The following is a 13,529-nucleotide window of genomic DNA, read 5'->3' as shown; positions in this document are numbered from 1 at the left end:
TCCAGGAGTTTGTTTCTCATTGGATGTTTTATGTTTGCTGTGCACTGAAGTGCAAGTTAAGCAGTCTGATGTTTGCAAAGCAAGGCAAACACAGTAAGGTATCACTAAGAGGTTGAAAATGCTGCTGATGGAATGAGTGGCCACCCATCAACCTGTTCCTGTGGGTAGTTCCCAAGTCTGCCAGAGATGAAAACTGTGAGTCTGGTAGATGGATGTGAGAGAAGATGGGATTTCTCGGCTAACTGGAGGTTCATTTGCAAAAGATGACAGAACTTAAAGAAAGTGAAACTCTCTTCGAGAGAGAGACAGAATTCTCCTCTGATATAAGTCCTGACACTTAAGCAGGTTCAGTTATTTTAGATTTTCTGTGTCACCTTGGGATTTTCTAGTAGTTGTACTGCAACTTTCTGTTCTGTCTCCATTTCTTGTAATTGTAATTTTTTTTCCCAGGATTTTGGTTTTAAGTAATGTGTTACTTTCAGTATTGTAGTCAGGGTTGTGAAACTAGATGGTGGGAGCTTGTATGAATTTGGCTTCCTGCCCTCCTAAGGATGCAGTTGTAAAAGTCAGCTAGAGGTGTGTGTTTGCTCAATTTTGGTGCTCAGCTCTAGTGCTGTACTTCTGTATGTAGGGAGTGGGGTGAGGTGGTCCTTCAGCTGATTTAGGGTGTGTCACAAGGCTGAGTTCTCTGCTATGGGAGAAGGAGGGACAACTTTACAGTGATGTGCAGACAGTGACAAGGCTAATACAAAGGTGATAGTTGTCATCTGGGACAAAAATAAGGGATGCTGTGAAATCAACACCTTCCTAAAAGCTGGATTTTTACCTGGAACTGTATATTGTCTGTTGTGCTCTCCTTGTAAAGAGAGTGAGAAAGTAGTTGATTGAGTTTCATAGGTTTTTGGAAGATGGGATGCTACCTCATCTGATAACTGCTTCTACTTTTTTGTCCAAATGTCTGTGAATTATCTACAGAACTCAGTAAAACAAATCACATAGAGCAAGTTATTTCTGACCTGTTGCTGATTGTTAAAGCCATGTGAAACTTTCTTTAAGTTATTGAAATTGTTCCTTGAGAAGATGGTAAAAACAAACATAGGCTATAAATGTTGTTAGTCTGCTGGGCAGGGGTACAATAGAGTCTTTGTTCTTACCCAGTACTTAATTGTAAACTGGGTCATGAAACTATTGCTGTCTGATTTGAGGACAGGTAGGAAAATATGAGCTTTTTTAAAGGACATTCAACTGGCTTGTGGACAGTGTAGATTCTTTGCTTATTTATATTTTTCAAATACAGTTAGAATAAAGTAAATATTTTGTCTATAGTCAAAATAATTGTTTTTTGGGGTTACTAAAAGGAGTTGGAAATGGTAATTTCCTTCACAGAAAATTCACACTATGCATCTCTTGGGGAGGATGGCTAAATCCAGGAGCTAGATTGCAGCAGCACATTGTGAAGGAATGAGAAATGGATTTCACTTGTGTTTAAAGAATGTTTCAGCAAGGCTCTTTTTCTGCTATTATCAGCAGAAACAATCAACAATCACAGCTGATTGTTGTCACTGGAAAAACAGATTTTCCACAAATACACCTTTTACTTCTGTCAGCTAAGTTGTTCCTTAAAACTTAGTTAAGTGTGTTGTCCTCTCTCTGTTCTTTGGATTCTTTCGTTCTGCACACTGAGTAGAGCTACAGTAGTCAGGTATCCCAGACTTGCTGTGTCAGGAGGATGTTTGTAGTTGTTTAACCATTACCTTCACATCCCCCCAACACAAGACAAGCCACAGAAAAATGTGTTGTTAAAGTACTTACTATAGTGTTGGAACACAGATTATTTACTAGGTTTAAGGGCAGGTTCATTGCAGTAAAAGCATATTCATCTGAATACTCTAGGTGGATAACCCAAAAGATTTTTCACAGCTATCTTCAAGCATGGTTTTAAGTAAAAACAGTATTATTATTAAATTATCATTATTATTAATTCAAGCTTTCACCAATATTTTATTTGGATTAAAATATTTCCTCCAAGAATTCCTGGGACATGTACCTTCTTAAAACTGTTAACTTTAACAGTGGTTCTAAGGACCTGGTGGTGGTTGTCCCTGCCCCCTGTCATTCCCAATTACATGTGCTCATGACTCTAGGGAATAAGCTGGAAGAGTTCTGTCCAGAAAGCAGAGGGAACTTGTTAATGACTGTCTCAGTGCTCAACCAGCCATGAACATAAAAGTTAACTTGCTGTAATGTAAACACCCCCTTCTATCACAGCAGGACTCAGTCTGAAGCATACGAGGAAGTTAGAGGCTTTTTCACATCAAACTTTGTTGTCAATTATGCCTTATAGAAGCATGTAAATGATAATAATGCATGGGTCTTAAGTTTAGTCAAATCCTAATAATCAGCAGCAGTAGGGTGTTAAAGATTGAGAGAAAATTTACCCTGGGTCAATTTTTGAAGAAACTCAGAACAGTAATGGGTGGGTTTGGGTGTTTGGAGGACTGAGATACTCCTTTCGATTTTAGTCATGCTGAGGTGTAGCCTGCATGAAGGAGGCTACACAGTGGCTGAAAGGTCACTGATAAAGCTTTCAACAAGTAAATGAATGCTTTCAACTAGTTTGTTGCAAAATACGTGTTTGGTTGTGCTATGCTTATTGATCTGTTTGTAAAAATGCGGTTTGGGGGAGGAGGAATAATATTAAGGAGAGAAGAGCAATATTTAAACTGAAGAGTAAGATTGACACAAAGAAGGAATAGATATGACTAAAAAACTGGAAGAAGTAGAACTGTGCTTTATCTCAGGAAGTGGTTTCTAGCACATGTTCAGCTGCTGCCCCAAGTTCCTTATGGTTGTTACTGGCTGTCCTCTTTGGCTTGCTTCCTATGAGCTGCCTGTAAGAAATGAATCATTTTCTTGATAAGGGAAGTGCAGTACTTGTATCAAGTGCTAATGTTTCAGGTTAGTTGCTTGATCTACATCTGGATAATAATTAACAGTAAAGATGAAAATTCACAGGCATCAGTTATTTGAAAGTAGAGCATCGAGTTGCTTGTCATCCTTGGCTGACTCCATTTCTTGTGGACTCCCAAGGTTAGAAGAACAAAAGCATGAGGCATCAAACTAAAACATGTGGGAACAGGCTCAGATGGGCATGCTGGTGGAAGGTGCAGTGATCTTTTATACAGGCCTGCATCATTACTCTTCACACCATCAGAGAAAAAGTGTCTTTGTGCTGAGAGTGGACGTAGATCAGATATCTTTGCGGGATGTTGTCCTGTTGGACAATCTGCCTGTAGGTGTACTCCTTATCAACAATTATGCATCAAGATCCCTGTTGGTGGTTTTTTTGTCTCTCACTTGTGTGTTCATTATTCAGCAGATCAAAATCAATCAGGCTGTTCTGTGGACTGTAAAAATTGTCCAGCTGATCTTGTCCTTTAACTGGAAGACTGCTGTCTTTGGCAGACATAAATTAAGGTATTAAGGCACTTTTGCTATAGACTGTTATGTGGTTGCATCACAATCCAGACTGTTTTAATTATTCTTTACCCCATGTTGCCTGAGGCAATGACCTCAAAAGCTAAACAAGGTCATGCTTGGCTAGGATGAGAGCAGTCAAACAAATTCAGTGCTACAGGAAGTATTAGTGATTCAGTAGGTGAGGCAACACTCCTGAGTTAATATTTTCTCAGTGTCCCAGACTGGTAAAAGATGCTACAGCTTGTATGACAAGATGTAAAACCAAGATCCTTGGTTAAAGTTTCAGTGCAATTCCCAGTAAAAATGAACACATTAATTCAGGATTCTTGCCCAAGTTCAAATATTAAGGGCTATGTCCTCTATACATGTGTAATTTCTGTTTTAGTAGAGTCATATGATCCTCTTGTCCCTGCCCTAAACTGTTCTTAAGTTGTTGAGAAAGTTTGTGTCCCAAAGGTGCTGACAATGTTTGCAGCTGTCAACAGGATGATTTCAAAAAACAATGGTTCCATTTTGAGATCTTTTGAAATCAAGGGGATCGTATTTATGTAAGAAATGTCAGGTCAAAAATTGAAAACCTCCAGGATTTCTTTTTTCCTTCTTTTTATGTGTACAGAATAGCTTTTTGGCTTATATGATGGCTTATATATATGACTATATATGTTTACTACATGGTTGAGTATGGTCACACTTACATATTTTTATTTTCCATAGGATTCAAGTGCCCTGTATGTTCAAAATTTGTATCTTCTGACGAAATGGATTTACATCTTGTGATGTGTTTGACAAAACCAAGGATAACCTACAATGGTAAGAAAGAAGTAAGCTGGTAATTATTTATTCATTTTAAGCATTGGTGTGATAGTAATCCTTTAGTAATTCTAATAGTAATTCTGGTAGCTAGTTTGGTGGCCTCAGAAATTACAGTTTTGGGGTTTTTTGCTTATAGTTTATTTTTTTTCAAATTAATGTCCAAGAACTTGGTCTTTATATGCATATATACTGCATGCCAATATAATTTGTGCTGTGTCTTGCAAATATAAAATTATTCTTATTTTTGAATGTGTTTATTCCATTTTTCGACCACTGGTCAGTGTGTGTTTGTTGTCCACTTGAGATATGTGTAGCTTACACATCCTTTCATCTAATGACATGAAGTAGTGAGGTGGATCGATCGAGTCTCCTGGCGACTTTATTAAGGACTGTTACTTGACATGCTGTGCATTTGCACATTATTCAAGAAAGTTATACTTTCTGGAAGGAACCAAAAAACTTCCTCTTCAGTTGATTCCATATGTGATACTTCATAAAGACTGGTTATATGTTATTTTAATCAAACTGGTCAATAGCAAGTGAATCATCTGTAGTTGCACTGTTTTTTCCCTTCCTACTAAGCTCTCTTCTAGGCAAGCTTTAATGCAAGGCAAACAGGACTTTTGCCACTGACATCAAACCTTTTTATCACCGTGGCTTAGGCTGACACTTGGTTCTAAGGTGAGCACACAAAAAGACTTGAGGAAACCAGGAATTAGAAAATCTTATTGAAATTTCAGTGCCTGCTTTGGCAGAAAATCTTACAGTACATCTTCAATGAGGTTATTGCCCACCAGTCATCAGATGTCAGAACAGAATGCAGTTAGAAATTGTAGAGAGGAGAGGGAGCTGGACTTTTTTTGGAGATGAACAGCAAGAAGCTGAAAGTTGGTGCTCATAAGTTATATCAGGAAAAAATCTTGATTCAGTGTTAAGTAGAAATGTCACATAATGAGGAGGGTCAAGGCACTTGAAGAGGTTGTGCAACCTCCATCCTTGAGCAATTTAGTCTAACTTGGTCATGCTTTGAGTGAGGGGCTGAACCAGAAGACCACCAGAGGTCCCTTCCAAGATAAGTTATTTCCCACATAAATAACTTGCAGTATCATGGGCTCTTTGACCCTCCAGGCACCTTTCTGTTAGGGTATTCTACACTGGACCATTGTATTGAAACAAGTCTTGAGGAATGGTTGGGCCATACTTATTCTTTGGATAGCATAATGCTATCCAATACTACTGGCCCTTAATTGCAAAAATAATTTGAAATCATATGCTTAGAGTTGTGAAATCCATTTGAAAGCACAGTACTTAGGAAAAGTAAATATTTCTTTTTTTCCCCTGGTGTTACCACAAATATTTGAGAAGGTTGACTTCATCTAACAGAGGGGGCTTTTTTTCTCTACTTTTCCTTTTTAAATTCAGGTCTGAGTATTTTCCAAGATAAGTTGTGTACTGAGAGATGTTGGACATTGGAGGGAAGCATGCTAGTTGCCCCAGCCAGGGCAGGAAAATGCACTTGGGATCAGTTAGGGTGGAGCAGGACGAGGCAGACTGGCAAAGAACAAGCTCTGGCACTAATTCATCTGATGGGGTGTGCACAAATTTGACTGAGTGAAATCCTTTTCCCCTGCTGCTTCCTGCATGTACATATGAGTGCACTCAGCTGACTAACTTTTGTTGGAAGATATGGCGATTAGATAATGTAACCTCTCAGTATAATTTATGATTGATTGTTTGAATCACAGTGGTGCCATATTCAGACTCCTTTTTCCTTCTTTCATTATTTCAGCTTACACACTGGTGGTTGGAGCTCCTTTGGGCCGTCTTGTTACCTTTGCAGGTTTTTAAGTCAACAAATGAACAGAAGTAAAACCTGTGAGTGGCAGCTGAAGCCACTCAGGATAACCTGCAGCATGACAAAAGCGGTTGTGGGCAATGCAGTATGAGTTAACCGTGGCATGTTGTCTCTCGGTTCAGGAATGTTTTTGCTGTGGAGTGAGCCTCAGAAACTGGTTCTAGGAAATGGTTATGTAAGTGTGAAATAAGGAAACTATCAAGTTAGGTAGGCTGGTTTGAGAGAGATATTTAGAAGTATGGTCTCATTTTCATAAACACTTCAGAGAAGTGTGCACTGATCCTTGTGGCTCCTGTTGGTTAGCTCCTGGAGTCACAGACTAAAGCTTAAATCATAGCCTATGACTGACTATTTAAATTACTGCAGCATGAAGAAATTGAGGATATGGCTTCTGAGTTGTTCAGTGCTCAGTTGTTACTTTGTATTATATTTGTAGTCCCTTTAATGAGAGTAATGAAAGAAAATTAACTAGCAGATTGATAGCTTAATGCTGCCATGATTTCAGGCCCAAACTTGCATGTGAATGTCTATATGCTTGCATTTTTTTTCTTGTCTGTTTTGCTGTTTGTCATCATGAGATTGGTGTTGAATCTGCCTTTTTGCCATAGACCAAGGGCATCTCAAGTTTTGTTAGGGAGAAGAAAAGATGCTTCTTTTGATACCTGCTTCCAAAATGGAAGGCATCTCTTTATGCTTTATATCCTCATTGTTCTCTTGGCCTCAAGCCATATATACTAGAATAGAGCCAATCAGGCATAATTTGCTTGTGTTGGCTGCTGATATTACCCAGTCCTATTATCACTAGAAGGAAAAATATCTTTTTTTTTCTTCTTTTTTTTTTTTCTCCTCACCTTCTTTTGTCTCTGAGTTTTGTGTTGCAAGTAGTTGAAGGGAGCCTTAGACATAGCAGGTGCAGAAATATTTAGAGATTGAGCAGTTGGATTGAACTGTGCTTATATCTAGTTCTGTTCTAGATGTGTTTTCTCATGGTACTGTAAATGTATTAGCTGTTCTTTCTAAGAAACACCAAGGGAGCAAATGGTCTGTATTTTGTCATTCTGAGAAGACAAACCTTTCTTTTTAAATATGGGTCTGAGGCATACAGTCTCCCCCAGAATAGTGTTACAAGACTGCTTAGCTGTGATTTGGAGTTTAAATAAATTAATGAGTCCTCCCAGCCAATCTCTAATTGCTTTCTGAGCTACCTTTGTGCATTGCATTTGGCAGTTGAAAGGGTCAGTGAACTGCAAACTCTGGCAGCTGTCTGATTTACATGTGTTTTCTGAAAGAGTGGTCACAAAATTGTCTCAGTTCTATGCTGGAAGTTATGCTGATTTTCATATAAATATATCAGTACATTTTACTAGCCTTATTCTTTCAAAATCATGTGACTTGCCTGCAACAGAGATCTCGTTGCTGACTCAATTAGGCATTTAAAAAGAGCTCTTTCTTTTTTTGTGTGGAACTTTGTTCCGCATTTCTTAAACTACTTGTGGTGATCACACATGAACCAATATCTAGGCATTTTTATACAAAAGATAGTTAAATGAATGGTATTGTGCAAAAACCATCGTGGTGTTTGGTGACGTTGTCTTTAAAAACCTTTCCTAGCAATTAGCAAATACTGTTACTTGCTGAGTTGCTGAGGAGCCAGAGTAGGTCCCATACACTGGTTAATCACAGGTTGCCAAAAGCCAGTTTTTGAAGAAAGTGGGTTACTTGCTAGTTGACAGTTTTGTTTTTTTTAAAAAGACTGCTAAAATATTGTCTATCCATACCTCTATTACTTTGAGCTTCTCCAGGGTGTTAAATGAGGCCCCTTGCACCTATGTTTTGGTCAGGTATGGGCATTTATGTGAATTTCCTCAGTGCTTCGGAAGCAACTTACAATAAACTCCTTGCTGATGATTACAGGTGCCTGGTGAAGTTTGGATTTTGAATATAATTCTTGCTTATTTTGTGATATTGCAATATTGATACAGCTTTGTTTTCCCCTGAAAGATGTTTTATAAAAAACTGAGGGACACACAGGAGAGACTTGCGGCTTTAGATTTTTTGCAACAAATGTACCCAGTTCCTTCTGATGAAACCCTGCAGTTGGTTCTGAAATAATTCTGGCTTTAATTTTAAATTATTTTGTTTGTTTCTCGGCACACTTTGTAAGACTCCATTATTTTTATTATTATTGGAGGGCCCCTCAGAGGGCAGGGATAGCAGCCTGGCATCTGGCCAGATGGGGAAGCCAGTGACCCTGGAGAGCTGGGGAGAGCGAGTCAGCTCACTAGACTGGTTGGCTGGCTTGGTGAGCCGGCCTGTCCTCTTTCAAAAGTTTTGATTGAATTAGCACATTCCTGTGGAATATTTTGGGTTTCATCAAGTCAGCACTTTCTGTTGGAATGGTGTTCTACTGGAAACTTTCTAAGCCGATCTCCTCAAAGCCGCTCGCTCAAGGGTGGTACTGCTTTGACATCAGTGCTGCTCTCGCTCAGACCACTCTGCATTTAATTCACCCGTGGCAGTGGGTCTGACTGTTGGCCAACATATTTACTCAGGTTCATTTTAAGGAGAAAAGCTTTCACTAATGTAATTCAGAGAGGAAGAATGTTGAGACATCCAATACATGAACTGCTGAAGGTTTTTTCCTTACTTGAAGTAAGGACTTTGTAATTTTTCTGCTTAAATTACAATAAATTAATTTTTTAGATCTATCATATTAAAAAACAGCAGGAGATCAGACATCACAGATAGCAGGGATTACAGATATGATTTTATATTGAGATGGAGTTTATCTATTTTTTTTGAAATGGAGAATTACTATCTGGAAAACTGTTATAGACAGAATATTAAAATTTAAGGTATGTGTACCAGAAGGAAAAACAGGAGTGGAACTCAGTGTGCTCTTCCGTCTGGCAATGTACTTTGTTTTCTGGGACGTTTGGTCCATCACCAGGCACAAATAGTGGAATGTTCCCATGCTGTGTAACCAAATTCACAGAATCAGGGGATATTCTGAGTTGGCAGGGACACACAGGGATCTTGAGTCCAACTCCTAAGTGTGTGAACCACACGGGGATTGAATCCATAACCTCAGTGTTCTTAGCACCATACTCTGACCAGCTGAGCCGATCTCAAATTGACTTGGCCCACAACAGTGCAATTGATTCAGACGAGCAAGAATGCAAAGCAGGGTTTTGTCATGATTTAAACACACCAATTTAAATCAACTTCAGGTGTTGCATCAAGTTTTGTCTTGTGTGGAAAGCATTTCTAGCTGGGACTGTCATGTTGTGAGGCCTGCATGTGAGCAAGTGTCAGAATCTTGAGCTGGAATCTGTGTAAGCAATAATCCTTCTAGACGAGTTTTCAGCATTGAAATTATGGCCTTAACATGCATTTTGATTAAGAGCAGAGACTTAAATACTAGCATGAGTCACCTAAAGGACTAAGTAAAAATACTTTGGAAACATTCTTTGTGAATGGGGCTGACCTAATTTTTAATAACACAAGTTATAACCTTTGTTGATTGCTGCCTGTTTTAGCATCTTTGGGGCAAGATACTTAGGCCAGAACTTGTTGAGTTCATATTGCTCAGTAGAAGGAAAGAAAAACAGTACACCTTAACCTAATATTTGAAGCATCAAAATGCATGATTCTGGTAGTCCCGCCCACTGCAGTGACTTGATTTGCTTGGCTACTTCCGTGCATCAAGGGGGAGAGTATTTTATTCAGCAGTGGCTGATGCTCTCAACTGTTTTGACTGATGCACTCAAAACCTCAGGAATGAAAAGAATTACTAACTTCAAGTTAATTTCTCTGCCAGGGTTCCTGAGATCATACCCTGAAAGACCTTGCGAAAGGGCATCTTGCCAGTCTGCCTGGAAAAGCTTAAGCCTTCCTCCTTGTCTTCATCCTTTAATAGGACTAGACTTTTAGCAGAGCAGTACAAAATAATGCTAAGGCAGATCAGTTATTTCATTCCACTTTATCCAAGGTGTAAAATTCTCCATAGAATTTCTTGATTCTTTAATTTTAAAAGTTTAACAACATTCTTGGCTAAGTTTCTAGCTTCTTACTCTGGTGCTTCTGTGCTCTGTCCTCAGGGATGCTGGGGAGGCAGAAGAGCATACTTTAAAAGGTAGTTTAACAGAAAATGTAAAAAGACACTTATCCCCTGCTTGCAGTTAAAATAGTGGTATTTACTCTTTCTTTTGATCTTGTGTACTCGTGAACATCCTCCAGAGTATGTAGGAGGTTCATTCAGTTTCCCTCATGCTTTGAAACTGTTTTCTTCAGTAGCTCTTGAAAATATAAAGAACTGTTGAACTTTGAGATTTTGTTTAATGTGGTAACAGTAGAACATTATTATAGTAAATGAAATTTTCACCTCAGACATTTGCACAGTTATTCTTCTGTGAATTAATATAATATTGGCCCAGACTTTTCATAACTTGTCTTGCAAATCATTGTTAAATTTGAGGAGGGATTTTTTATTTCAAGAAGAGAAATTGTGTTTAAAGTAATGTTTGAATAAAATACATTGACTGGTTTGTACTTTCTCCCTTTAAGAATTGTTGATAATGTTTGATCAAGAGCAGACTTTTATTGATGTTCACCAGCCTAGGCCAAGGATAGCTACTTGTCCAAACCAGACTGCCAAGAGGAGCAGTGGCAAACTTCATTTTTTTTTCTCCTTTTGTTCAGTAAAGCTGTATTTCCTTCCCACCCTCCCAAATCTCTCCTTCAGCAGAGAAGAACTCACAGAAGAGCATCACTGCCAAAGCAGCCTGTTACATTTCAAATTTGTTGGGAAGGGAGGTTGTTCATCTTGAAGAGTAATGCTGATACATGTCACTAAATAAAACCACACTCTAGTTCAACTTGTGCCACCTGTGCCTGCCTCCTAAAGGGAGGAGTTAGGACCTGCTTCAGTGACCCCATTCCAGCCTCAGTCACCGGATGAACTGGGTCAGTCTCTTACAGTGTGGAGTTGCAGCACTCTTAGAAGCTGCAGTCTTATCTTTCCTCCACACCCACAAACTGTCAACCCTTTGCTATGGAGGCAGAAAAGTAAGCTGTGTGTTTGTAATGGTGTGGCTGTGAAGAAATCTCATCAAATGGGAACACAGTGTAACTGACAGGGAAGTACTTTGAATGTCTGGAGCAGCAATTCCCAGAACTGCAGACTGCCCCATTTATCTCGGCAAGATATGCTCATGGAAGTGCAGTGGTGGTGGTGGTTGAAGTATCAATATTGCTTATTATTTTACTTTTCATGTGAGAGAAAGGTGGGATACAGATTTGCAAAGAAGCTATGACAGCTCACTTTCATGGTTCAGGTTGGAAATGCTCAATGGATGATATAATGAAGTAAAGTGGACATGCTTGGATCCTGTTGAGAAGGACACACTGCAGAGATCACTCCTATTAATATCTTAAACTTTTCTCTGGTTTGTTGTGCATGTGACTCTTATAACAAATCTTTGGGGAGAAGTGTTTTCTGCATACTTTCCCTTCAGCCAGGCCTAAATCTGCTAGACTGAACTTCCTTTGACAAAGCCATGGCAAAATAGCTTCAATGTCACCTCATACTTAATTCAGTTCTTGAGAGCGGGACAGCATTTTTTTTTTCTCAGTACACTGGAATTGCCTTTATTTAAATACATACCTGTGCCACGGGAATATTTTATATGCAGCACTGGATAAATACAGTAAAGCTTTTGACAGCTGTAGAACAAGCCAGCTTGTTTCTGAAAGAAACAGAGAAAATAGAATCATTCATGTGCTGAATAGCTCAAGTTATTTCTTTCGCTTATATGCTGCTCCCTGACCTCCGATACCGCTGCTGAAGTCAAATGGCAATTCTTGCCCAAGAGAACGACAGCTAGCCCTGCGAGGCAGTGCCGCAGGGAGCATCTGCGGGTGACAGGAGGAGGGGTGCAGCTGGGGCGAGGAGGGGACGCGGTACCTGCGCTGTGTGTGTGTGTCATCGTGCCTCTCTTACATAATGGCAGTGCAGTGCTGCCTGCAGCAGAGAGCCCAGGGACAGCTCTGTCCGCTCGCCGTGCTGTGACTCCGCATCATGTGATGCGGGCAGACAGGAGCTACCTTCCATGCCTTGCTCTTAATCAGTCTTGAGCTCGGAGAGGTCATTCAGAGGATGTCATAAATCTCGTCTGCAACTGCTGCAGTCTTGTGACTGCTGGGAACTTAGCTCCAGGGGAAATAATGTTCCTAGTTTTGCTGGTTTTGTATGGTAATTCTGCAGTCTTTAAAGCTGATACCACTAAAGCCTTAAGATTTTACTCATTTGCTAGCAGCAGTCTGCCCACACCCCCCCTCTTTTTTTTTTTCCCCTTCCTTGCCCCGTGGAGACAAAACCTTGAAAATACCCCTTTTCTAATCACAGAAAATGGATTTCATTTGCTGGATTTTGAAATAAAACTACTTGGAATCATTAGGTTTTAAAAAATAAATGCCAGAATACATCTCACTGAGACTGAGTGATCTTTGTAGGAATTTAATGGTATGTCCTTCCCTAAATTTCTCACTGTTTTGCAGGAACTAATACTAATACAGATAATTTGCAGATCAGGACTTTCTCCTTTTTTCCATTTTTTTTTTTTAATTATTTTTTTTTCTAAAGAAGTATAAAAGAATAAGAGGCACTCCTTCTGGCTCAGAAACTGCCCCAAGGGCAGATCAATTTGAAAGTACTGCCTGAAATGTCATTTGTAATTTATTTTTTTTCTTCAGATTAAAATCTTGCTTTAAAACCTGCTACCCTTTGATCACTTAAATAGTCCTGTGCTTCTGAGCTGCAGAGTCAGCGCCTTCAATATACAAAAGAAGTCTTTTTGTAGGGGATTTCAGTGATAAAACAATCCAAACTCTTCAGAAACAAGCCAGGTGAGAACACTGCTAGTGTGATAGAGTACTCTCACTTCTGAACTGGGGATTATTGCTACTGCTTACACAGGGAAAAGATACCAGTTTCTACCAGTGATTCTAGAACAGGATGTAAAACACCTACTGACATAGGTACTAAATACTAGACTTGCCTATTCTATCGTCCCTGGGGGAGTCTCCTTGCTCCCCAACGTTTGTGTAACTTTGTCTCACGTGGCTACAGATTTGCTCAGTTTTAGAAATAACCCCAAATTCTAACACACAGCTGAAACACGAGAAACTTTGTTGGTGTTTAGTGCTAAATTATATTAACACTCCTGAAATTAAAATTTCCTCATAAAAACCTCAACTTCCATTTTAACCCTGCACTAACAGCTATCTGTAATTTGAAGCCGTTTCAGATTTTCGTTATTTTGACCATGTTCCTCATGCCCTCCTTCCTTGTGTGAAGTTTCATTAGGTACTACTCATGTGT

At 39.3% G+C, this 13,529-nt stretch overlaps 1 protein-coding gene across 1 annotated transcript in view; it reads left to right on the top strand.

The window, feature by feature from the left end:
* ZNRF2 (zinc and ring finger 2) overlaps positions 1 to 13,529 on the top strand; it is a 53,763-nt gene that overhangs the window by 26,863 nt on the left and 13,371 nt on the right. The window contains exon 2 of the mRNA XM_058833295.1: positions 4,195 to 4,290. Within this exon, the coding sequence (XP_058689278.1) occupies positions 4,195 to 4,290 (96 nt within the window). The remainder of the gene's footprint in view (positions 1 to 4,194; positions 4,291 to 13,529) is intronic.

The sequence above is a fragment of the Poecile atricapillus genome, chromosome 2 (genome assembly GCF_030490865.1).
Source record: "Poecile atricapillus isolate bPoeAtr1 chromosome 2, bPoeAtr1.hap1, whole genome shotgun sequence".
In the NCBI taxonomy this organism is placed as follows: Eukaryota; Metazoa; Chordata; class Aves; order Passeriformes; family Paridae; genus Poecile; species Poecile atricapillus.
Note: the sequence above shows the minus strand (reverse complement) of the source record. Positions and strands in the feature narration are given on the sequence as shown.